This window comes from Schistocerca gregaria, chromosome 2 (genome assembly GCF_023897955.1).
Source record: "Schistocerca gregaria isolate iqSchGreg1 chromosome 2, iqSchGreg1.2, whole genome shotgun sequence".
In the NCBI taxonomy this organism is placed as follows: domain Eukaryota; kingdom Metazoa; phylum Arthropoda; class Insecta; order Orthoptera; family Acrididae; genus Schistocerca; species Schistocerca gregaria.
The window spans coordinates 321665757-321690203 of NC_064921.1; the positions used below are offsets into that span (position 1 = coordinate 321665757).

Sequence of the window (24447 nt, forward strand, 5' to 3'; positions counted from 1 at the left end):
GTGGGAGACATCTTTGCATGTACCTACTTCTGGTGCCATCATATTTCACTGATAAATTTTAGACAGCTTTAATGAAAATCGTATTTAAATAACACCACTCAACAATGAAAATGCTTGGTAGGTTTCCAGGAATTACGCCGGATAATATTGTAAAAACCGCACAATATTTCAGCGAGACAGCTGCCTGCCATCTTGTCTCGCTTAAATATTGTGCGGTTTTTACAGTATTATCCGGCGTAATTCCCAGGAACCTATCAATCAGATGCAGTGCCGGGAAAGCCTCAAGCAACACAACAATGAAAATGAAAATGTTTGGGGATCAAAAATGGCTTGTTCTTACGTATTTAGCCTTGCCAAATTAAAAAAAATCACCATAAAATGCTTTGGAGATAAAGTGATATGTCATTTTTTGTTATCTACAAATTTAATTTGGAGGGTAAGTTTGATTATGAAGTTGTCACAACTGTTAAGTGAAAAAAAAAGTACTGCAACTGTTTATAGGGGATAAATATTATTACTGTTGGCTGTAACTGTGAGTTTTATTTGTTGTGTTGTGATTTCTAGTTTTAGAATTCTTTTGAGTGTAAAATTTGTTAAATCAAAATGCTACAAAAATATGTAAAATCAGTGATTAGGTTTTATTAAATTTGTGGTGAAATAACATTTTGCCACAGAACAACAATTTGATGCCTCTTAAGAGGACTGCCAATTTTTGTTTTGTTTTGCTATGATGGTAGGAGACCATAAGAAGTCGTGAGTTCTGCATATGTGTTGTAACTCTTGTTCAGTTAAGAGTTGTCCTGCATATGGTTTGGCAGGAGCTGGCAAACCACACAGATAGCTGCTACCTCTGCTTAACACCATCTGTAAAGGAGGATTCTCAGTCAAGAAAAGAGGGACAGTTCAATACATCCCTAATTTTCCATCTACTACGTGACCGAATTCACATTCAGATAGCTTAGAGTTCCCACTACACTCCTTCATTAGGAGCTCGAAATACACGTTGAAGACACTGTGTAAGAACAACTCGACACACCTTCAATAACCTGAGATTTTGGTTTGGCAAAAATGATGATAAACTGCACAGAAAGTGTGAAGCTTACTTAGAATATAAATTGAAAATCAGTGAATGCCTTTATGTCTGATGTGATAAAACCATTTCAAATTGCATTATGAATAATAAGTCTTCTAACCTTTCTGATGAGCTATAAATTCCAAAAAGGTGGATAGTTTTTTTTTATAAAATACAGTGTACTCACAAATATCTAATTGGGGACTTGAAAACCACAGATAAATGAATTCTGTGGGTAACCCACAATTAAAGTACTTTTTAATATGTGGAAGATGGTCAAAAACAAAAATTAATTACAACAATATAATGAAAAGGAAAGTTGCTACTCAGCATATAGCGGGGAAGTTGCGTTGCAGATAGGCACAACAAAATGACTGTCACAAGTAAGCTTTTGGCCAACAAGGCCTTTGTCAAAAATAGCACACACACACACACACACACACACACACACAGGATTTCAGTCTGTGGCAACTGAAGCCAACAGTGATCGACCTCCACTGCCCTCAAATCACCCCCTATTAATTTTTCAGAATTTCTTAACCTTGAACCTTGCCACAACACCATTCCCCAAATCCTTCAAATGCAAACTAAACTTACATCCACAGAAAGAGCAACAGTCCACCATCTTCTTGCTGTCCCAGGTACTCCAGTAACCCTTCAGCCCGTTGAAATGATGATGAATGACTGATATGTATGTGGAATGAGAGAAATATTGTCGTCATTGTCATTCACCACCTCGGATTTTCCTGGCACTCTCTGAACAATAGCACTGTCACTCAACTTCTCATGACCTGGGTCTGTGCAGTCCATGTCAAACCATCCAGAAACTTTTGTCAACATGTGATTCTAGAGTTTCTCCCGGTGTATTTGATAATCAAAATATCCACGGGTGTACTGCCGGTCTACAGTGTCCAACAGGCACAATATTTCAGCGATCGTACATGTCGCCATCAAGAGGTGAACTGGCGGACTGAGCTCCTTTGAATGTGACGGCACAGAGATCCATATGCTATGGCTGCTCAGAGGGAACTGGATTCAGGCGCGGTGGCCTCTCTAACAACACTGTCCCAGTATCTCGACGTCTGTACCAGAATCATCGTGTGTTCGTACCCCATAGCGTGATTTTCCGACAAACGATGTTCAGCGACCGCCAACTTGCTCGGATACATCAGTCGAGTGTGCCTCTGGTGTTCATGGCATCAATCCTCGACGGTACGCATCGTCTGACCAATATAAGACTTGCCACATTGACACGGAATCTGGTACACGCCGGCCTTCCTCAAACCGAGGTCATCTTTGGCGCTCCCCACCAGTGCACGTGTTTTATTCGGAGGACAAAACACAGTTCCGACCTGGTGTTTCTTCAAAATGCGGGCGATTTTTCCCCGAGAGTGTGCGCGTGTATGGAATAAAGGCAGTGCCTACCTCCTCCCTCGTGATTTCATCCATCTCCACAGGTTGTGCTGTAGTGGTTGGGCAGAGAGCACGTTGAATCTGCCACTCTGAGTACCCATTTTTTCAAAATACACTTCTGAGATGTTCCAATTCCTGGGGCAGACTCTCTGCGTCAGAGTGCGCGCCCTATGTACTAGAGTTTTAAGTACCCCATTCCTCTGTGAAGGGTGGTGGCAGCTGTCTGCGTGCAAATACAGATCAGTGTGTGTTGTCTCCCGATACACCCCATGACCTAGGGTGCCGTCAGCCCTTCTCTTGACCAAGACCCTTCACAGAGGAATGGGGTACTTAAAACGCTAGTACATAGTACACGCCCTATCTCTGACACAGGGAGTCTACCCCAGGAATTGGAACATCTCAGAAGTGTATTTCGAAAAAATGGGTACTCAGAGTGGCAGATTCAATGTACTCTCCGCCCAACCGACGTCATCTCAGACTCGGTCGCAATCTGTTCCATGGCGCGGGGCGTGGACGGTGGAGGGAGCGCGCTGCGGGCGGAGGGTATTTAAATCGGCCACCGCCGCGACCGAATCCAGTTCCCTCTGAGCAGCCGAAGCGTACGGATCTCCGTGCCGGCACGTTCACAGGAGCTCAGTCCGTCAGTTCACCTCATGATGGCGACATGTTTGATCGCCGAAATATTGTGCCCGTTGGACACTGTAGACCGGCAGTACACCCGTGGATATTTCGATTATTTTGTCAACAGTTTCATACCCCGGAGTACTTATCAAAACTGCAGCAGTGTTGCTAATGTGGGCAGTCTTCTTTGTCACCAGAATCATTTACTTAATCAATTTTAGTATTAATGCCGTTCCATAAGTGGCTATGGTTTTACATTTGTCATGTGATAAATTGTGTCTAGCACAGTCAGTTGTTTCCAACATGTTTGAAGATTGCTGCCCTCCTCAATAAGTTTTTGCTGCAGATTGTCTGTACAAATTTTCTTCGTGGCAGCAGTGATGCCATGATCCATTGGCAGAATTAAGGCTGTCATATTGGGAGGTAAATATTTTGGATATCATCCCGTTATCCTCTTGCAGAACTAGTTTATTCAGATGTGACAGTAGTTCCACCCACACTGTAAATCAGTGCCAGATTCTATGTATTAGTACTGTATTTTTTGGATTGTGTATTCTTTTGGTTTCTGCTATATTGTCAGTACACCATATTTCCACTTTTCAGACATTGTTCATTACCAACGCAAACCAAATGACTACAGTATCCCCCACAATAATACAGTCCAGCAACTGGAGTGTTTGAGCAGCATATTGTTTACTACACTCACGTTGTAACGTGCCATTTTGTAGTCTGTAGTGTCTCAGATGGCTCCTTGATCTCTTTCACAAGTTATTGTCATTGCCAAAGTACATACAGTACCACTCGTATTTAAATTGTTTCATAGTCTGTTAGTTTTGAACATTTGCTTGTTGCAGATGTGTTTGTAATTGTGGTTTGTTAAAATCCTTTCTTTTCTTTGCCGTTGTTAAGAATATAAACTGAACATAACAATGTTGTAAGACACGTGTTCAGAAAGTGTGTGTACTGTGACCATGGGCTGTGCTTTTTGGTGACACTAGTGGTAGAGGGGATTCCCTGAGAAGAGCAAGCATCACAGGAATATGTAATAGGTAAACTCATGTCGTAGTGTCCAGTTGCATGAATGATATTGGTAAGAAGTCCCACCAAGTTGGCCATATGCTTTAATCCACTCCCTACTCATGGAAGGAATAACACCCACCAAACTTCTTTTCATGAATCAAAGCTGTTTACGGTGAATGTGTTATGAACAGAGTGCTTTAAAGTGGTGAAGGGAGATGAGTGGAGGCAGAACAAATGTTCATGACAAAGGAGCAGAATTGGTGCAGAAAAATTGAAGAAACTGGTAAGACAATTAACAGTAGAGAATGGATATGACACAAACACTATAGATAAACTGAACCCCAAAATTAAAAAGGACTCCCATCGCACAAAAACAAAAGCATCCTTGTCAACTTAAAAACACACAGAACACACACATGAACAAGAAACAACCACAGTGACAAACAAGTTGTTCACTCTCGCCTAAAACAATAAAGCAGTCCACAGAATAGGCAACATACTCAAAAAAACAAGGAGTAAAAATAGCCTACAGGACAGACACCTCAACACAGGGAAAACTAAGGACAACCCACACAAGCAGAGACAAACACAACACTTCTGACATTTACCAACTAACATGTCAGGACTGCAAATGAGTTTATGTAGGGCAGACAAGCAGAAACTTTAATACCAGATACCCAAAACACAGAAGAGCATTAAAAAGTAATAGCTGTCATTCCGCATTTGCTGAACACCTTATGGACAAGAAACATAACCCAACAAATGTCAATACTGATTTGAAAATTCTCAAATGCAGCAACAGCCTCCCACAAAAACCAGTAATTGAAGAATATTATCAGATAAAAAAGTCATAGTGGAAGGAAAACTAGTGATAAATGAATACGCAGCTGCCTGCAGTGGAACTGTGCTCTCTGCCCTGAAAAATTATTAGGTAAGACCAAGCTATAGGGCTCTCACCCCCCACACACGCACGTGTGCGCACTTCTGAGAGATTCAGAACAGTTGCCAGGAACACCTTAAACTGTTCCACTGTTAGCCACCTTGTTTTTAGACCTTCACTGTTCCACTGTCTGCCATGTTTGTTTTTACAGCTGGACACAGAATTAATTAATTTCAGGTATAGAAATAACAATTTTTCAAATCGTAATTTTAGCTTAAACAATTTATCTACTTTGAGGTGTAAGTGGTTGCAGATGACAAACTGTGAAACAAAACAGTCACTGTAGAAACACAGTACATCAGAAAAACCACACAATGTGGTAAAAAGGTATGAATTTATAATTTTATGTTTTTTCAAATATCTGTAATTATGATTTAAAAACTAATAGTTACATGTATACAAACAGTAAAGAACAATCTCGACCTTTAACAACCATAAAATAAAAGCCCACTGAAGATGCTGCAACTGCAGTGAAACAGGTTTGGTTAAAAAAAAAAAAAATTGTGTTTTGCTAAAGGTGAACCCTATCCAAAATCATATTGAAGAAACTGTGAAGACTGCTGATTGACGGTGGATGAAACTTCTACAATGTTGATCCAACTCTCCAGAATTCTCTTATGGGAGACACCCGTGGAAATGATGGGATACTAGAAACTGTGTGCAAGGTGCACCCCGAAACAGCTGACACAGTAGCACAAGAAAAATCGGTTCAGTAGTGCCTGCCAATCTCTTGAGCAGCTTCATTTGGAAGGTGAGGATTTTCTGAGCTCTGTTGTGGAAATTAAATGCGGGCAGCTCATTACACAACTGAAACAAAAAGACAAATCATCACAAATAAAGACACCACTGTTTGGGGACTGAAAAGGCAACATTTTGGGTGAATTTCTGCCTTGGGGAGACCATCAATGAACAAGGATATTGTGTGGCCATAAAAAAACTCAAAGGAGCATTTTAAATCAAAAAGGGAAATGCTGATGAGAGGAGTGTGCTTGTTGCACAACACCAGTGCTCACACAACCTTAGCCATCAAGGTGCTTTTGGACTCATTTGGTAGAGATTGTTTCGAACCACCCTGTATTTTCCCACTTTGGCCCCCACAGATTATCCCTATAACTATTTTCAAATACTCTTTCTCTAAATAAAATCTAGCATACTAAATTTCTGAAACTGCCTTCTGCTAGTGCAAGCATCAAAGATACTGTCTCAATGTTTCATACTTAATTTGATAGGTTTACATGCCGACAATCGGAGAGACTCGTGGTGTAGGCATAACCTCTTTGATTTGTAATCAAGACATCCTTGAGTCCAGGTTCGAACCCTGCAACTTCTTCAGGAGCAGACAGAGGGTCAGGGCACTTTCTTGCCATTGGGGTGAGAAACTGCCCCTAAAGGCAAAAGAAGCATCAATGATCAATGGCGTGAGGATGCAGAAGGCAGTGGAAATCTTTGTATTAAAGACACAGAAAGTGTATCCACAAGACATGCGGCCTTTAATTGAAAAATGATGATATCTCTCCATTGATAAGATTCTGGACTGGTCCCCTATTTGTCTCTCGGATGGGACTGCAAAGGAGGATGTGACCATAAGAAAAAAATTGAGTAACCAATGAAAGGATAACGTTATAAGAGCTGAGGTGTGGAATGTCAGAAGTTTCAATGTAGTACGGAACCTATAAAATTTGGAAAGAGATATGTTACTGCTCAATTTAGGTATAGTGGGGGTCATGAAGTAAAGTGGAAAGAAGACAAGATTTCTGGTCAGATGAGTATAGTGTACTATCAGTAGCAGCAGAAAATGGATAACGGGAGTAAGATTCATTATGAATAGGAAGAGAGCGAGTTACTGTGAACGGTTTAGTGATAGGGTTGTTCTTATCAGAACCAACAGCAAACCGTCACTAGCAACAATGGTTCAGGTACACGTATTGATGTCGGAAGCTGAAGATGAAGAGAGAGTGCATGAGAATACTGAACAGGTAATTCCAAAATTGAAGGGAGATACTGTTGCAGGGAAAGGAGTAGAAATAAGGGTTAGGGGAGAATATGGGAGGTGACACTTTGCCCACGCACGGCAACGAGTTAATCTTCATTTTAGCATCATAACCATACACCCATGTCTCGTCACCTGTTGTGTTCTTAAGTAAGTTTTCATTGTCATTAACAGTGGCAAGCAGTTCCTCGCACGTTTCAACATGGGTCTGTTTCTGATTTGCAGTCAACAAACGCGGTAAAAATTTCGTACTCAAGTTTATCACACACACACACACACACACACACACACACACACACACACACACACACACACACACACACACACACATTGTTCTTTGAGCTCCTTCATTGTACTACCCTGACGGGCAGGCTAAACACGTGGTTACATCAGTGGCTGATGTTTGTTTGCTAATTGTCAGAGTGACACGAGGCAAATGGCACTTCGTTATCTAAACCTGCTGCTAGGTGCGCGCAGTAGCCGCAGTGTGCTCTCTCTGCTGTTTGACGTGCTATTTCAAAAGTTTAGTTTCTTTTTGATCACACTCATAGGTTGCAAGTGCTGCTCTGAGATGAAGAGGTTGGCACTGGAGAGGAATTTGTGGCAGGCGACATCAAACCAGTTAGAAGACTGCTGGCTCAGAATGCCAGTTTAGCATACACGCTATTAGTAACGAACCAGATTCACAGCAACAGGTATCTTACTACTTAATAAATGACCTGATTGTCTTGAACTGCCCAATACAGGGTCGAAAACGTAATATATTTCACTATTATTTTATTTTTATACATAAACGAAATGGGGTGTAGCTGTTTTGTTAATTGCAGAAGCAACTTGAAGCCATCGACAGTAGATTGTTTGTATAATAGTTCAGCCAAATTTAAAGAGCAGTATAATTAATTATTACAATAGTCATTTTGTGTGTCTCCGTGGCTGGGTGCAAGCCTTTCAGTTGGGGAATCAAATATAAATGGGATTTTTGCTCCTGAACATCAACATTTGCTAGGACTGGCCCCGCACTTCTGCTATGCTTAGGCGGGACCATTAGAAGAGAGGAGAGCATGCTGTTAGATATTTCCTGCCAGTTCGTCAGTAACGCTCACAATGTCTGAGCAATAGGTGTACCCCTCCATTTGCACAATGCATAATTTCGAATTTCTTGCTCAAGAAGGAGTTAGTGGCAGAAATTTGCCAAAAATTGACTGCACAGTTCAGTAATAAAACATTATCAAGGATGCATGTGTTTGCCTGGCATAAAAAGTCCAAAGAAGGACAAGAATTTGTGGAATATCAGCAACACGATCACCATATGTGGACCAGCATTACAGACAAAAACATTCGTGCGGCTAAAGACATTATCGATGACAATTGACGGACGATAGTATCAGAAATTGCACAAAAAGTCGGAATCAGTTATGGGAGCTGTCAGGTCCATAAAATGTGTTCCGGATGGGTCCCTAAACTTTTGACCGAAACTCTGAAGTTGAGACGTTTGGATGTCTGTCAGAGGCTTACAGCAAGGTTTGTAGAAGGTGATATATTTTGGAGTCGGATCGTCACCTGCGACGAATCGTGAGTTAATCACTACACTCCAGAATCCAAAGAAGCCAATAAGAAGTGGCGGAGGAAAGGGAGGCAGCACCAGTGAAAGCAAAGACTCGTCTGTCACTTGGCAAGGTTCTTCCAACAGTTGTTTCTCCCCCCCCCCCCCCCCCCCCCCCCCCCCCCCCCTCCCGATCAGTGAGGCATTTTGCTGATTGATCTTTTGCATGAGTGATGCACAACCAATGCTGCTTACTACTGCGAACTGTTGAACAAGGCGATAGTTGCATATCATCACAAAAGACGAGACTGATTGATTCGACAGTGCGCGACCCCATAGTGCAGCTCTGTCTCCAAGCTACAGGAAATGCACTGGACTACACTTGATCATCCTCTTTACAGCCCGGACTTACTGTCATGTGATTTTTGCTTATTCAGACTGCTTAAAGGACCTCTAAGAGGGTGACAATTTGAAGTTATGTAACTAATGTTGGCAGTGACAGTTACCAAGTATCTGTGTAATATAACATCAGGAATCATACGAATTTTTTTCCAAATTAGGACTCCAGCTGTTTGTTTTGCTGCTTCGCTTTGATAATGTTTCACAACACTGAACATTCTTCATATGGGAATCCTTGAGACTTTGAAAACATTGGGTTTCGTGACATTCAAACATTCAGTGCCTCAAGTATATGGCATTGTTTATTTCCTAGTCATTAGTTTTTAATGTTTCCAAATTTAAGAATAAACTTGATAATTAATACTCCACAAATTGTTTTGTCATAATGAAATTATTTAACTAGTAGATTGGTTACTATGATTGTTATCTTGTACTGCAGCCAACTGAAAAAGCACTGGCTTCACATAATGCTCATTGTAATGTTCTGTTTTCCCTCTGCAGGCATCCGCATGTCCTACAACTCTACACGTACTTTTATGATGAGAAGAAGATATATTTAATTTTAGAGTTTGCTGCTAAAGGAGAATTGTACAAAGTGCTTAATGCAAGCCCAAATGGTCGCTTTGCTGAACCTGTGTAAGTTTGTTTCTGCAGATTTATTTCAGTCTTCGAGTAATGTAACATTTCTCTCTATATCTATCTATCTATCTATCTCTATCTATCTCTCTCTATCTATCTATCTATCTCTATCTATCTATCTATCTATCTCTATCTATCTATCTATCTATCTCTATCTATCTATCTATCTATCTATCTCTATCTATCTCTTTTATTGTGTCTGTCTCTAGTACATTATGATTTCATTTTAATTTGTGGTGTCATTTCTTGACCCTGTGATATGCCTTAAGGTTTTCCTCAATTTTCAGAGCAGCAAGGTACATGTATCAGGTTGCAAATGCTTTGCAATATTGCCATGAAAATAAAGTGATTCATCGTGACATTAAGCCTGAAAATTTGCTCCTTACTTCTGATGATAAAATAAAAATGGCTGATTTTGGTTGGTCTGTACACGCACCAAGCAATCGGTGAGTAGTATCTCCCTTTATGAAGTCTTTAAGGGGCCCAGGAGTAAGTGTATTTCCTATGGTTGGCCATGCTAATGTTTGTACCCATTGCTCAGAAACTATTTGTTTAAATGAAATGAGATTTGAAATGTACATAAGTTGTCATACACTGAAGAGCCAAAGAAACTGGTACACCTGTCTAACATTGTGTACACCCCTGTGAGCATGCAGAAGTGCTGCAGCACGGCGTGGCATGGATTCGACTAATGTCTCAAATAGTGCTGTGGAGGTAATTGACACTGTGAATTCTGCAGGGCTGTTCATAAATTAGTAAGAGTATGGGAAGGGGGGGGGGGGGGTGAGATCACTTCTGAACAGCATATTGCAAGTGTTCATGTCTGGGGAGTTTGGTGGTAAGTGGAAGTGTTCAAACTCAGAAATGGTTTTGATGGAGCCACTCTGTAGCAATTCTAGACATATGGGATGTCACATTGTCCTGCTGGAATTGCCCAGGTTGATTGGAATACACAGTGGACATGAATGGCTGCAGGTGTTCAGACAGGATGCTTATGTACATGTCACCTGTCAGTTGTGTCTAGACGTATCAGGAGGCCCATATCACTTTAACTGCACACGCCACTCACCATTGCAGAGCCTCCCCCATCTTGAACAGTCCCCTGGTGACTTGCAGGGTCCACGCATTCATGAAGTTGTCTCCATACCTGTATATGTCCATCTGCTAGATACAATTTGAAACGAAACTTGTCCGACCAAGCAACATGTTTCCAGTCATCAACAGTTAAATGTTGGTGTTGACTGGCACAGACGAGGCGTAAAGCTTTGTGTCAAGCAGTCATCAAGGGTACATGAGTGGGCCTTCTGCTCTGAAAGTCTATATCAATGCTGTCTCTTTGAATGGTTCGCATGCTGACACTTGTTGATGGCCCAACATTGAAATTTGCAGAAATTTGTGGAAGGGTTGCACTTCTGTCATGTTGAACGATTCTCTTCAGTTGTCGTCGTTCCCGTTATTGCAGGATCTTTCTTCTGCCTGCAGTGATGTTGGAGGTCTGATGATTTACCAGATTCCTGATATTCATGGTACACTTGTGATCTGGTCAGATGGGAAAATCCCCACTTCATCACTATCTCGGAGATGATGTGTCCCTTCACTCGTGTGCCAACTATAACACCACATTCAAACTCACTTCAATCTTGATAATCTGCCATTTTAGCAGCAGTAACCAATCTAACAAATGCGCCAGACACTTGTTGTCTTTTATAGGAGTTGCCGACTGCAATGCCGTATTCTGCCTGTTAATATGTCTTATGTATTAGAATACTCTTGCCTGTACCACTTTCTTTGGCACTTCTTTTAAGTAGGACAGTAGCATTGTTATCACAGTAGAAATTCACAGAAAAGTAGTTTACATAAAAAACTGGCATTTATTTAAAAAATTTAAATATTTCTCACACCATTTATTTGATTGTTGTAATTCTTGTATACTTTAATGAAAGTGATATCATGAATTTCTCTACCAACTGTCTTTGACATAGATGTATTAGCTTCAGAGAAAATTGTTCTGAAGCTAATAATTTCATGTTTTCAGGAAAATGGATTTAAAGTATTTGAAATGATCTGTTCAAACAACATTCAGAGTTTAAACTTGCCAGACCCCTTGTTGTTTTCTTTGTGGGTTTTTGTGTCCCCCGGCTTATTTTTAGAGGCCCTCCTTTGAATTCTGTCTTCTTGGTGTTTGTAAGGTTTTTCTCAACCTACTGCACTCTCAGCTGGTCAGCTGACAGAAGCACATTCTTGAAGTGCAGCCCAGGTTGTTAGGCCATTCTAATGGAAACTGTCAGTGTGCTGACAGAACCATCATTGAAACACAACACTTGAATCCATGACACCAGATGTTAGGGGTTTGAGGCTCACAAATACTGTTTCATGCAAATGTTCCCACACTGTTATTGAAACCTTCATTAGAATTTGAAATTCACCCTTGCATGCGCCTAGTGTGCAAGTTCCACTATTTAAGTTTTTGTAGACAAGTTTAACACCTGCTACTGACATTGGTGGGTGTTTGGTTACATCTACAGACATCACCAGTTATACTATAGCCTACGTCATGTAGGATGGCACTATTGTGCATAGAGACGGAGCAGCAGAGAAGTGTGGAGGGAATATGATCTGCATATGCATGACAACAGAGAGTGGGCAAACAAAGTCAATGTTACTGAACGGTATTGCTGCAGATAACAATCAAGTTCATTTGCTTACGGTACATTTTATTATACGTTCAAATCTGTGAGGGGATAATAAATTTTAAAACACATTTTGATCAGCTGTTATGAGAGAAATGTTGCTTCGCATGTGTTGCATCCACAACTTTAATCTGCATGATGTCTGAAGGCAAGAACACCTGACACAGTTCTGTGAATATGTCAATTTTTTCCCCCCAAAATGATCTTTTCTGATGACAAGATCATTGAAACTGCTTGCAATAATTGTCATTTAATTTATTGTGGTTTGGACTAGATTATAAATAAAAGCATGAGAGACAATAAAATTATGTAGTGAACACAGTGTGTTGTGGGTGATAACACTGTTGTAGAAATAATTCAAAAGCAAAGATTGCTTAAACACCATTTACTAGATGACTGGTTTCATCACACTAAAGGTGCCATCATTGGATCTGTGAAGATATAACATGACAGGTTTGAGGGAGGGCTTACATGAGTTAACTAACTTTACTGTTAGTGCAGTGCCACATACCTGAGTGTAGCTTATCACTTATAAATCATTTGGATATAATGACACATGAGGCAGGCCAGCTGATATAAAATCATTGTCACAGAACTAAAATTAAAACACAACTGCTCTCGTGGTCATTCTATTCCATCAGATATACAAGATGACGCATGACCGCAGCTCGACTAACAGTAGTCAGCATCACACTGATCAGTGAAAATTAGCCTCAAGCACAAACTGAAATCATTATATTTGCTTGACAACTGCGTCTAATCCATAGAATTTTTAAAAATGTGTATTATTTAAGACATGTATATGGGTGTATTTGACTGTAGTTAAGTGTTATCACTGTTCACAAAAGAGATTACAGGTTGAAAAGACTAATGTAAAAGATGACTGGAAAAGTGATCAGTATGCTGTCAACAGAGATGGCTTTAAACTAACTCATTTGACATTACAGTGAGAGAGCGCATTTATAATGTACTGAACAAGCAAAAAATTAACAATCTTCTGGATTACTCAAGGGAATGCTGACTAATGATATTGAAAGCCACAGACATCTCGAAAGGTAACCGTCCCTGTCATTGTAAGGCATTTTCCAATTTGTGGCTTGAGAACATAGAAATTTTTGACAAATTTATGTGGTTGCATTCTTGCGAATTGTTAGAGCATACAACACATTGGGAAAATGTTGTCTTCTCCTTAGACAGTGTGTTGAACACTAGTGTGCACACTTCATTGGATACAAATTGCAATGAATGCCAGTGGTCTTGACATGTTGGTAATGTTGGTTTCCCATCTGATCACTGAAGTTAAGCAATGTTGCCCTGGCTAGTACTTGGGATGGGCGACTGTTTGGGAAACACTGGGTGCTGTTGGTTTTCAAGATATGGAAGTCGCTGAAGTGAAGTGACATCCAATTGAAAGACTTGTACCTTGTAACATTTATTTAATTCCAATCTATGTAGGCTTGGTAGTTCTCATATACTATGCATGCAGTTTAAATTTTGATAAACACACTTTTTAAACTTTATATCTTCAAAAATAAGAAATATTATTACTTTACTTTGGAACAAAGTCTACATCATAATACCATCATCACTGCTATCAAAGTCTGTGTCTGAACCATCTGATTGTAAATTTTGCAATGATAGGTTCCAGTCTTATATCCATCTCCACCTCCCTACCAAAGTCTTCTTCCTGAAGTCTTTCAGCATGCTGAAAGCCTGTTCCCATGTTGAAGTGGTGGTGATGTCTGTTACTTCATGCACAAGTGATTCAGTGTCTGTTATCTTGAACATTTTGTTTTTTCTCTCATATAATCTTTGAACTTTGCTCAAATTGATTCCATGGGATTGTACTGACAGTGATATTTGGGTAAACACGAAACTATGTGACCACATTCACGTGGAAGAAAGTGAAGTTTTCGCATTCTGTCATGTGCTACTCAAATTTATCAGCTGCAGGAGCTAAGCATGTCTTGTTTATACTGTGAGACATATTTTTATTGTTAATCCAGGGCAAAATATCTGCTTTGTTGGTTTTTGAGTTTGGTGTTTTCTCCGTAACAGCTCAATGATAACTGGTATGGCAATTATAATGACCAACTTTGAAGCAAGGTATGGCAAGAATTGTTCAGTGAAACACTTCACAAAACTGGCAGTGTTCATTTTCAAATGGTAGTCAGTGCTGTTTTTCTTACTGCTAAACACAAGTTTGCACTCAGAAATAAAACCAGAAGAAGAGCCAGAATGCAGAATAATTATCTGGGAATCTATTCCTATGGAAACTTCAAAAGCACCAGTACCATCACTCATTTTTCAGCAGGTCTTCCTTGAATGATTCTGATTCACCCATGTTTCATCAAGGTAATGTACTGTTGAACTGCCTCCTTTCCTTACATTGTGCATCTTTATGAAAGATGTGATTCGTGCTGCACCTAGGTCACTTCTTTCAACTGAAAAATCTCTTCTTAACATATTTGAAACCAAAGTCTTTCAAAATTCTTTACATTGATGAAGTGCTACCTTTGAAGCCAGTCTTCTCATGCATAACTGTAAAAGTTTTTGTGATATTGGTTATTTACCATTCATGCGTAGCGCTTTAAAACATGGTTGTCAAAACCATCCATTTGTGTTACAGATTTCTAGAGATTCCGATGCTTCCTAGACGATGCAAATCAAACATTCTACAGCTCTGACACTTTTGTTTACAATCGTCCTTACAGTTATTTTACCGACACCACATGCTTCTTCAGTCAGTTCTCGTGTCTTCAAATGTCAGCAGTAGGAGTCTTGCTTTAAAATTCACATTTGAAAAAGTTATAAATGCAGAAAATTACCGCCTTACCTGCTTGTGATGCATTTCGTTTATTGCTGTCATCAGACATATTTTTTAGTCACACCAAAACGTTTACAGATTCACATTCACAGCCATATTGCTACAAGAAAAAAGAGCCAACAGTTGAATGAATAATTCGATTGTTGTGAAGCATGGCAGTAGTGCAGCTTTCAGGAGAGATTTTAACCATCTAGCTGTAACTCACAGCTAGCCACTTGGAAAGAGAATGAACCTTATTTGCTGCTAGCAGTTAATGGAGAGGGATAGGCAGAACACCTGACAATTCGGCTGCCTTCCTACATGATGCAGAGTTAAGCTCTCCGATACTTACACCATGACTTGGAGTTCTTTCGGCCGAGCGAATGACAGGGGTCATCATCTGCAACAATCTTATAAAAGAACAATGCCCACACAGCTTTTCTCATTTTTTTCTAAATTATTAGTATTTTTCTGTATTATTCTGGCTGTACTTATGATCTATATACACAAAATATAACAATAAGCACAATGAGATTACTTCTTGAAATGAATTCTCCTTCAGATCACTAATACAAGTAAAATGAAGACTCGATGATCCTCAGACTTAAAATGTAACTTGCACACTTGTTATACTGAGAAGTTATCTTTTAATAAATGTACATCAACAACTTTGCTGTGTTATTGGTTTTACGTATCAGTGTACTTGTTTCATTGCTATCAGAATATTACAATTTTTGATTGGGAGGATAGGTTACTAGCCTCAGTTGCTGTTAAAAGTGTGCTTTGTCATACTTGTTACTAATTTGTGTAATCTTTGTATTTCCTTTAGGTGCTGTAGGACGAGGATTGAGAATAACTTTTTAATGTTAATACTTTTTTGCTCCAGGCGGAAGACAATGTGTGGCACCTTGGACTATCTTCCTCCAGAGATGGTAGAAGGGAAGCCTTATGATCATAATGTAGATAACTGGTGCATAGGTGTCCTCTGTTATGAATTTCTTGTTGGGAAACCGCCTTTTGAAACAGATTCTTCGAAAAAAACATATAGTCTGATACGAGAAGTCAAATATAAAATACCAGACTATGTATCAGATTTGGCAAAGGATCTGATAAGTAAGGTATGTAATATACATTGAAGCCAATTTTATATTGTTGTACTTATCTGTTGATAGGAGATGAGTAAGTAGCAGTCTACAAAATTGTTGTTAATGCAGTTTTTACTAGGCTATAAAGAACTTTTCCCCTAGATTTGTTCTTTGAAAAATGCAGGATCAAATTTTGCCATATGTATTAGCTTAATATAAGGGCTGTCAGCTGAGATTTGTTAGTTGAAATCTTAGAGAGATTTTATTTGATTATTTTTATAATGGTGGTATGGGAAACAGTGGCACCAATCTGGCCAAGCACTAAGATGAATGTGGAGTGGGAGTCAGCAGCAGATTTAGACTGGCAACCATGGCAGTGCATCCTGCTTGCTTTGATTTTTCATGAGCTATTCAAGTTAACTCCACCTGAATAGGCCATGATGGCCCGATGGTACAGATTTGCCGCTGTGTCATTCTCAGCCCAAAGGCATCATAGAATGTGGATATGGAGATGCATGTGGTCAGCACACAGCTCTCCAAACTGTATATCAGGTTACAAGACCGGAGCCGCTACTGTTCAGTGAAGTAGCTCCTCAGTTTGCTTTTATGAGCACCTACCATGCTTAGCTGTTTGTCTGAATCTTAGTAGTCTGAACTGAAATGACTTTACAAACGGACAAATTAACAATAGTGTACATTTCTTCAGTAAATAAATGTTTCAGAGATCACTTGAAATGGGGCACAGCAAGTTAAGCACAAGCTTTAACAATGGCACTAAAATTACTACTGCTCAGCTGCACTGATGATCCTAAAGCTTCACGATTTAATAATGCTTATTATTAGCATGAAGTGGTCAAATGTCTGCTGAATCACTCCAGAAGACAACATATTGCTGTCATTCAGTCAGTGCTATTGTCACAATAAATTGTAGCAGTCAATAATGGAGGCAAATCACAGCTGTTGAGGTTCACAATTGGTTCAGAATGATAATGACATGTATTCTAAATTAATGGTTATTTGTGAAGCAGATACCACAAACAGCTGTGCAGCAGAAAGAAAATTTTGAATTACAGATTACAGAAAAGGACCAAATTGGGTAAGGTTTCATGAATTGGAGAACAAAGTTCTTTAGTTTGTACGAGAGAAAAACATAGTGAAGGCTTCTCGATTATTCAAGATATTACCTGAAGCAAGGTGCAGGGGATACCTAAGAACTTCTCAACTCCATGTAATCCAGAATTAAGACAGTAAAAGCTGGTGTGTTAGGAGTGGGGGGGGGGGGGGGGGGCGACATTAGTGGTATTACAGGCTGTCTCATTTAATAAGCAAAAAAGTTTGAAAGATGAATATTCATGTGTATAGTTTGTTCACATTTAATTGCCAAAATGTGGGCAATTAACAAGTGCTATGAGTTTAGCAGAGGTATAAGATAACATTTTTAGGCTTGTCTTATGATATTTCACACCAATAACAGTTTACAACTTCGTTTTAATATTAAAAAGGGGAAAGGGGGTGTCCTACAATGTAGTAAATATGGCATTTGCATTCATGGGGACACAACAGCAGTTGGTCAGACTAAAGTAGAAGGTATATAGTCTCACTTGTACTTTACAGTTTGGCTACCATCCACAGATGGCAAGCACCCAATTCTTGCCTTTTCAAACTAGTAATAAAGAAATAAAATGTTGGACATTCATGGAATAGCAGTGTCCAGCATTTCGTGATGCTGTTGTGGTCTTCAGACTTGAGACTGGTTTGGTGCAGCTCTCCATGCTGCTCTGTCGTGTGCAAGCTTCTCCATTTCCCAGTAAGTAAGTACTGCAGCCTACATCCTTCTGAATTTGCTTAGTGTATTCATCTCTTGGTCTCCCCCTATGATTTTTATCCTCCATGCTGCCCTCCAATGCTAAGTTTGTGATCCCTTGATGCCTCAGAACATGTCCTACCAACCGATCACTTCTTCTAGTCAAGTTGTGCCACAAACTCCTCTTCTCCCCTATCCTATTCAATAACTCCTCATTAGTTATGTGATCTACCCATCTAATCTTCAGCATTCTTCTGTAGCACCACATTTCGAAAGCTTCTATTCTCTTCTTGTCCAAACTATTTATTGTCCATGTTTCATTTCCATACATGGCTATGCTCCATACAAATACTTTCAGAAACGACTTCTTGACACTTAAATCTACACTCCATTCACCGAAACAAGAGACGTACTGTCAACATGGCAAGGCGCGTGACCACAGCACTGACGTCGAGGGCTGGACTAGGAGGGGGATTCAGAAATTAAAAAATGGAAGTTGTGTTTTTTATGCTTTGACACCTGAACATGATAAAGTGATGCAAGAACTGCCTAGCGACACCTTTTTTTTTTTTTTTTTTTTTTTTTTTTTTTTTACATTACATTAAAATTTATTGTCACTGAAAAAGAGAAATATTTAAGCTTTCAGGGAAAAGTTGTTTTTTCGCGTTACTCTGTATTTATAACGCCATATCTCCTAAACTGTGTGTCGCACAGCAAAATAATTTTATAATTGCCTTCAGTACTATATGTTGATGACGTCTGCAAATTTTCTATCCAATAGAGTCAGTAATAGTGAAGTAATAAATTAAAATCTCACATCTGATGCAGAACTATTACGAAATCATCATCATCATAAATATAGTAAGCGACAAACTTTTCCCCTTCAAAATTTTTTGTGGGGGCATAGGCGAGAAAATTTTCAGAAAGGTTTGAATTTAATTTTGTAGTTTGTTAGAATGTGATGGGTGCAACCGTTGGTCCTTCATGAGCGATGCATTGTGAGGTTCGCAGGCTCGGCGCTCAGTCAGTGTGGCTGCCTCAGTTGCAGGTGTGAGCTCAATGAAAACAGTTAAAGTTCCACAAGAGTGAACCTTGTTTCGTCGTTTATCATTATTATTACTGTTATTGTTACGAAAATTAACAATTAATTGTGTTTGAATGGAGCATTTTGTTAGCAACCTGAATGGAAATAAATCTCCTTCGACAGAATGAACTCAGTTTAACATCATTTCACATTATCGTTACATTTACTTCATACATTGTTACCCAGGTTACTCATGGTCCGCTGATACAGCTCGGCAGCCAGCCGAACGGCGCCAGCTGCAAAGCGTTCGCCAAGGATTTTCCACACCCCTACGTATCATGTGAACACCGAATGCTTTCTCAGGAAACGAGCGTAGTCACTCACGTGACACTGTTTATGTTTCATCCCAGCTCTCCATGAATAGACTATATACTCGATGTTAACAAATGTCGCTTCTTCAGAAATGCTTTCTTTCCATTGCCAGTCTACATCTTATATCTTCTCTACTTCGACCTTGCTTCCCAAATAGCAAAACTCCTTTACTACTTTAAGTGTCTCATTTCCTAATCTAATTCCCTCAGCATCACCCGACTTAATTCGACTACATTCCATTATCCCCGTTTTGCTTTTGTTGATGTCTATCTTACATCCTCCTTTCAAGACGCTATCCATTCCATTCACCTGCTCTTCCAAGTCCTTTGCTGTCTCTGACAGAATTACAATGTCATCGGCGAACCTCAAAGTTTTTATTTCTTCTCCATGGATTTTAATACCTACTCCGAATGTTTCTTTTGTTTCCTTTACTGCTTGCTCAATATACAGATTGAATAACATCGGGGAGAGGCTACAACCCTGTCTTACTCCCTTACCAACAACTGCTTCCCTTTCATGTCCCTCGACTCTTATAACTGCCATCTGGTTTCTGTACAAATTGTAAATAGCCTTTTGCTCCCTGTATTTTACCCCTGCCACCTGTAGCATTTGAGAGTGTATTCCAATCAACATTGTCAAAAGCTTTCTCTAAGTCTACAAATGCTAGAAACCTAGGTTTGCCTTTCCTTAATCTTTGTTGTAAGGTAAGTCGTAAGGCCAGTATTGCCTCAAGTGTTCCATTATTTCTACGGAATCCAAGCTGATCTTCCCCGAGGTCGGCTTATACTAGTTTTTCCATTTGTCTGTAAAGAATTCGCATTAGTATTTTGCAGCTGTGGCTTATTAAACTGATAGTTAGGTAATTTTCACATCTGTCAACACCTGCTTTCTTCGGGATTGGAATTATTATATTCTTCTTGAAGTCTGAGGGTATTTCGCCTGTCTCACACATCTTGCTCACTAGATGGCAGAGTTTTGTTAGGCCCGGCTCTTCCATTTCATCTTCATCTACATCCTCTTCCCTTTCTGTAAAGTTGTCCTCAAGTACATTGCCCTCGTATAGTACCTCTATATACTCCTTCCACCTTTCTGCTTTCCCTTCTTTGCTTAGAACTGGATTTCCATCTGAGCTCTTGATGTTCATACAAGTGGTTCTCTTATCTCCAAAGGTCTCTTTAATTTTCCTGTAGGCAGTATCTATCTTACCCCTAGTGAGATAAGACTCTACTTCCTTACATTTGTCCTCTAGCCATGTCTGCTTAACCATTTTGCACTTCCTGTTGATCTCATTTTTGAGACGTTTGTATTCCTTTTTGCCTGCTTCATTGACTGCATTTTTGTATTTTCTCCTTTCATCAATTAAATTCAATATTTCTTCTGTTACCCAAGGATTTCTACTAGCCCTAGTCTTCTTACCTACTTGATCCTCTGTTGCCTTCACTACATCATCCCTCAAAGCTGCCCATTCTTCTACTACTCTATTTCTTTCCCCCATTCTTGTCAATTGTTCCCTTATGCTCTCCCTGAAACTCTGTGCAACCTCTGGTTTAGTCAGTTTATCCAGGTCCCATCTCCTTAAATTCCAACCTTTTTGCAATTTCTTCAGTTTTAATCTACAGTTTGTACCATTATATAATCTATCTGAAACCTGAAACTTCCTGGCAGATTAAAACTGTGTGCCCGACCGAGACTCGAACTCGGGACCTTTGCCTTTCGCGGGCAAGTGCTCTACCAACTGAGCTACCGAAGCACGACTCACGACTGGTACTCACAGCTTTACTTCCGCCAGTATCCGTCTCCTACCTTCCAAACTTTACAGAAGCTCTTCTGCGAAACATGCAGAACTAGCACTCCTGAAAGAAAGGATACTGTGGAGACATGGCTTAGCCACAGCCTGGGGGATGTTTCCAGAATGAGATTTTCACTCTGCAGCGGAGTGTGCGCTGATATGAAACTTCCTGGCAGATTAAAACTGTTTTAATCTGCCAGGAAGTTTCATATCAGCGCACACTCCGCTGCAGAGTGAAAATCTCATTCTGGAAATATCTGAAACCTGTCAGTATCTCCAGGCTTCTTCCATGTATACAACCTTCTTTCATGATTCTTAAACCAAGTGTTAGCTATTATTAAGTTGTGCTGTCTGCAAAATTCTACCAGGTGGCTTCCTCTTCCATTTCTTACCCCCAATCCATATTCATCTACTAAGTTTCATTCTCTTCCTTTTCCTACTACCGAATTCCAGTCACCCATGACTATTAAATTTTCGTCTCCCTTCACTACCTGACAAATTTCTTTTATCTCATCATACATTTCTTCAATTTCTTCATCATCTGCAGAGCTAGTTGGCATATAGACTTGTACTACTGTAGTAGTATGGGCTTTGTGTCTATCTTGGCCACAATAATGCATTCACTTTGCTCTTTGTAGTAGCTTACCCGCATTCCTATTTTCCTATTCATTATTAAACCTACTCCTGCATTACCCCTATTTGAGTTTGTATTTATAATGCTGTATTCACCTGACCAAAAGACTTGTTCTTCCTGCCAACGAACTTCACTATTTCCCACTATATCTACTTTTAACCTATCCATTTCCCTTTTCAAATTTTCTAACCTACCTGTCCGATTAAGGGATCTGACTTTTCATGCTCTGATGCATAGAACGCCAGTTTTCTTTCTCTTGATAACGACATCCCCTTGAGTAGCTCCCACCCAGAGATCCGAATAGGGGACTATTTTACCTCCGGAATATTTTACCCAAGAGGACGCCATCATCATTTATCCATACAGTAAAGCTGCATGCCCTTGGGAAAAATTACGGCCGTAGTTTCCCCTTGCTTTCAGCCGTTCACAGTACCAGCACAGCAAGGCCATTTTGGTTAGTGTTACTAGGCCAGGTCCGTCAATCATCCAGACTGTTGCCCCTGCAATTACTGAAAAGGCTGCTGCCCCTCTGCAGGAACCATATGTTTGTCTGGCTTCTCAACAGATACCCCTCCGTTGTGGTTGCACCTCCGGTATGACTATCTGTATCGCTGAGGCACGCAAGCCTCCCCACCAACGGCAAGGTCTATGGTTCATGGAGGAGCATTTCATGATAACCAGTTAGATATGTTGCGGTGGACAATGGTATCAACACAGAGATAAAAACTTCTTGTGAAAAATAGCATTTCCGTACTTTGAATGAACAAAGATTTTTGCATTGGATAGTATATGATTTTTACACGTAGGTAACACTTGGTTTAAGAATCGTAAAAGAAGGTTATGTAACTGGAAGAGACCTAGAGATACTGAAAGATTTCAGATTGATTATATAACGGTTAGACAGATACCCAGGGACAGATGTGAACTCTGACTATTATTTACTTGTTATGAACTGTAGATTAAAACCATAGAAATTGGGAAAAGGTAGGAAATGAAAGCGATGTGGGACGTGGATAAGTTGCAAGAATCAGAGATTGTTGAGAGTTTCAGAGGAGCATTAGACAATGGTTGACAACAACAGGGGAAAGGAATACACTAGAAGACAATGGGTAGCTATAAGAGATGACATAGTGAAGGAAGCAGAGTATAAAATAGATAAAAAGACAAGGCCAGTAGAAATTCTGGAATAAAAGAACAGATATTGAATTTGATTGATGAAATGAGGACATTTAAAAAGGCAGCAAGTGAAACAGATGAAAGGGAATACAAGTGTTTAAAAAATGAGATCAACAGGAAGTGCAAAATTGCCAAGCAGTAGTGGCTAGATGACAAATGTAAAGATTTAGAAGCATATTTCACTAGGACAAAGACAGATATTCCCCACAGGAAAATTAGAGGCCTTTGGGGTAAAGAGAAGCAGTTGTACCAATATCAAGAGTTCAGATGATAAAGCAGTCCTAAGCAGTGAAGCGAAAGCCGAAAGGTGGTAGGGTGTATAGAGTGTACAAGGGAGATGAAATTGAAAGCAGTATTATAGAAAGGGAAGTGGATGTAGATTTCGGTGAGCACGAGGCCCCGAGCTAGTGCAGTTCTCCTTCCTTTCTGGGCTGCCACCCCCCACCCTTCCCCATCCCCCCCCTTCCCCATCCCTCCTCATCTCCAATCCTCCCTCCCCCCCCTTCCCCCTTCCCTTCCCTTCCCTTCACACTCCTTCTTCTTGGGAGTAATGTGTCGAGCCTTCGTCGGGAGACGGACATTTGAAAACTCGAGGTTCTGTTTCCTCTGTTTTTCTCCATCTTCACACTTTATTCCTCTATTGGTCTTTCCCTACGTTCACTCTTCTCCTTGCTTTCATGCCCTTACTTATATCTCTGCCTCATTCTCCTTGCCCTATTCTCCTTGTCTTTTTTTCCCCTTTCTTATTCTCCGCTCCGACGTTTGAGATTCTTTCTTCTGTCCCCCTCTCTCTTTCCTCTCTTTTTTCTTCCCTGTGCGTGTCTGAAGGCCGACCCACGCATTTGCATCCATAGCTGGTGCTGGGGTAATGCGTAATTCTCTGCCCTGGGTAGACAAGTAAGGCATGCACATACCCCCTGGTAAAGGCCAGGGCCAGGGAGGGGTGATTGCCTGAGCTGTTACCTTCCGAACGTGCCGATTGGTCCCTCCATCCGTTTCTCGGGAGGTGTGAACAATCGTCTAAGGCGGGAGTGTCCTCTGAGAGGGCCCCCACAAGGAAGGAGTGCACCATCAGAGATGCTGGCAATCGTGGGGGATTCATCTGCAATGGATTTTTCTTCTTCTTCTTCTTCTTCTTCTTCTTCTTCTTCTTCTTCTTCTTCCCTGTCTTCTGCCCAAAAAAGAAAGCTAGATGAAACGGCTGTTCTGAAAATTCTACCACCAGCACCGAAATTTCTTGTTGTCACAAGATCTGATGGTCACAATTTCTCAACAGTCAACCCTTTCGTCATTCAGAAGGGTGTAGATGCAATTGCAGGACCAGTGAAATCTTGTACTCGATTGCACAACGGTATCTTGCTGTTGGAGACAGAGAGCGCCTTCCAGACCCAAAAATTACTTCGAGCCCCTCTCTTCCACACATTTCCTGT

General features: G+C 40.2%; 1 protein-coding gene across 6 annotated transcripts in view; it reads left to right on the top strand.

The window, feature by feature from the left end:
* Nucleotides 1-24447, top strand: part of LOC126336964 (aurora kinase A-A-like) — a 173933-nt gene that overhangs the window by 50380 nt on the left and 99106 nt on the right. For all 6 annotated transcript variants that reach the window (XM_050001165.1, XM_050001166.1, XM_050001167.1 and 3 more), the window contains 3 exons: nt 9500-9634; nt 9925-10083; nt 16020-16251. In XM_050001165.1, coding sequence (XP_049857122.1) covers nt 9500-9634; nt 9925-10083; nt 16020-16251 — 526 coding nt within the window. The remainder of the gene's footprint in view (nt 1-9499; nt 9635-9924; nt 10084-16019; nt 16252-24447) is intronic.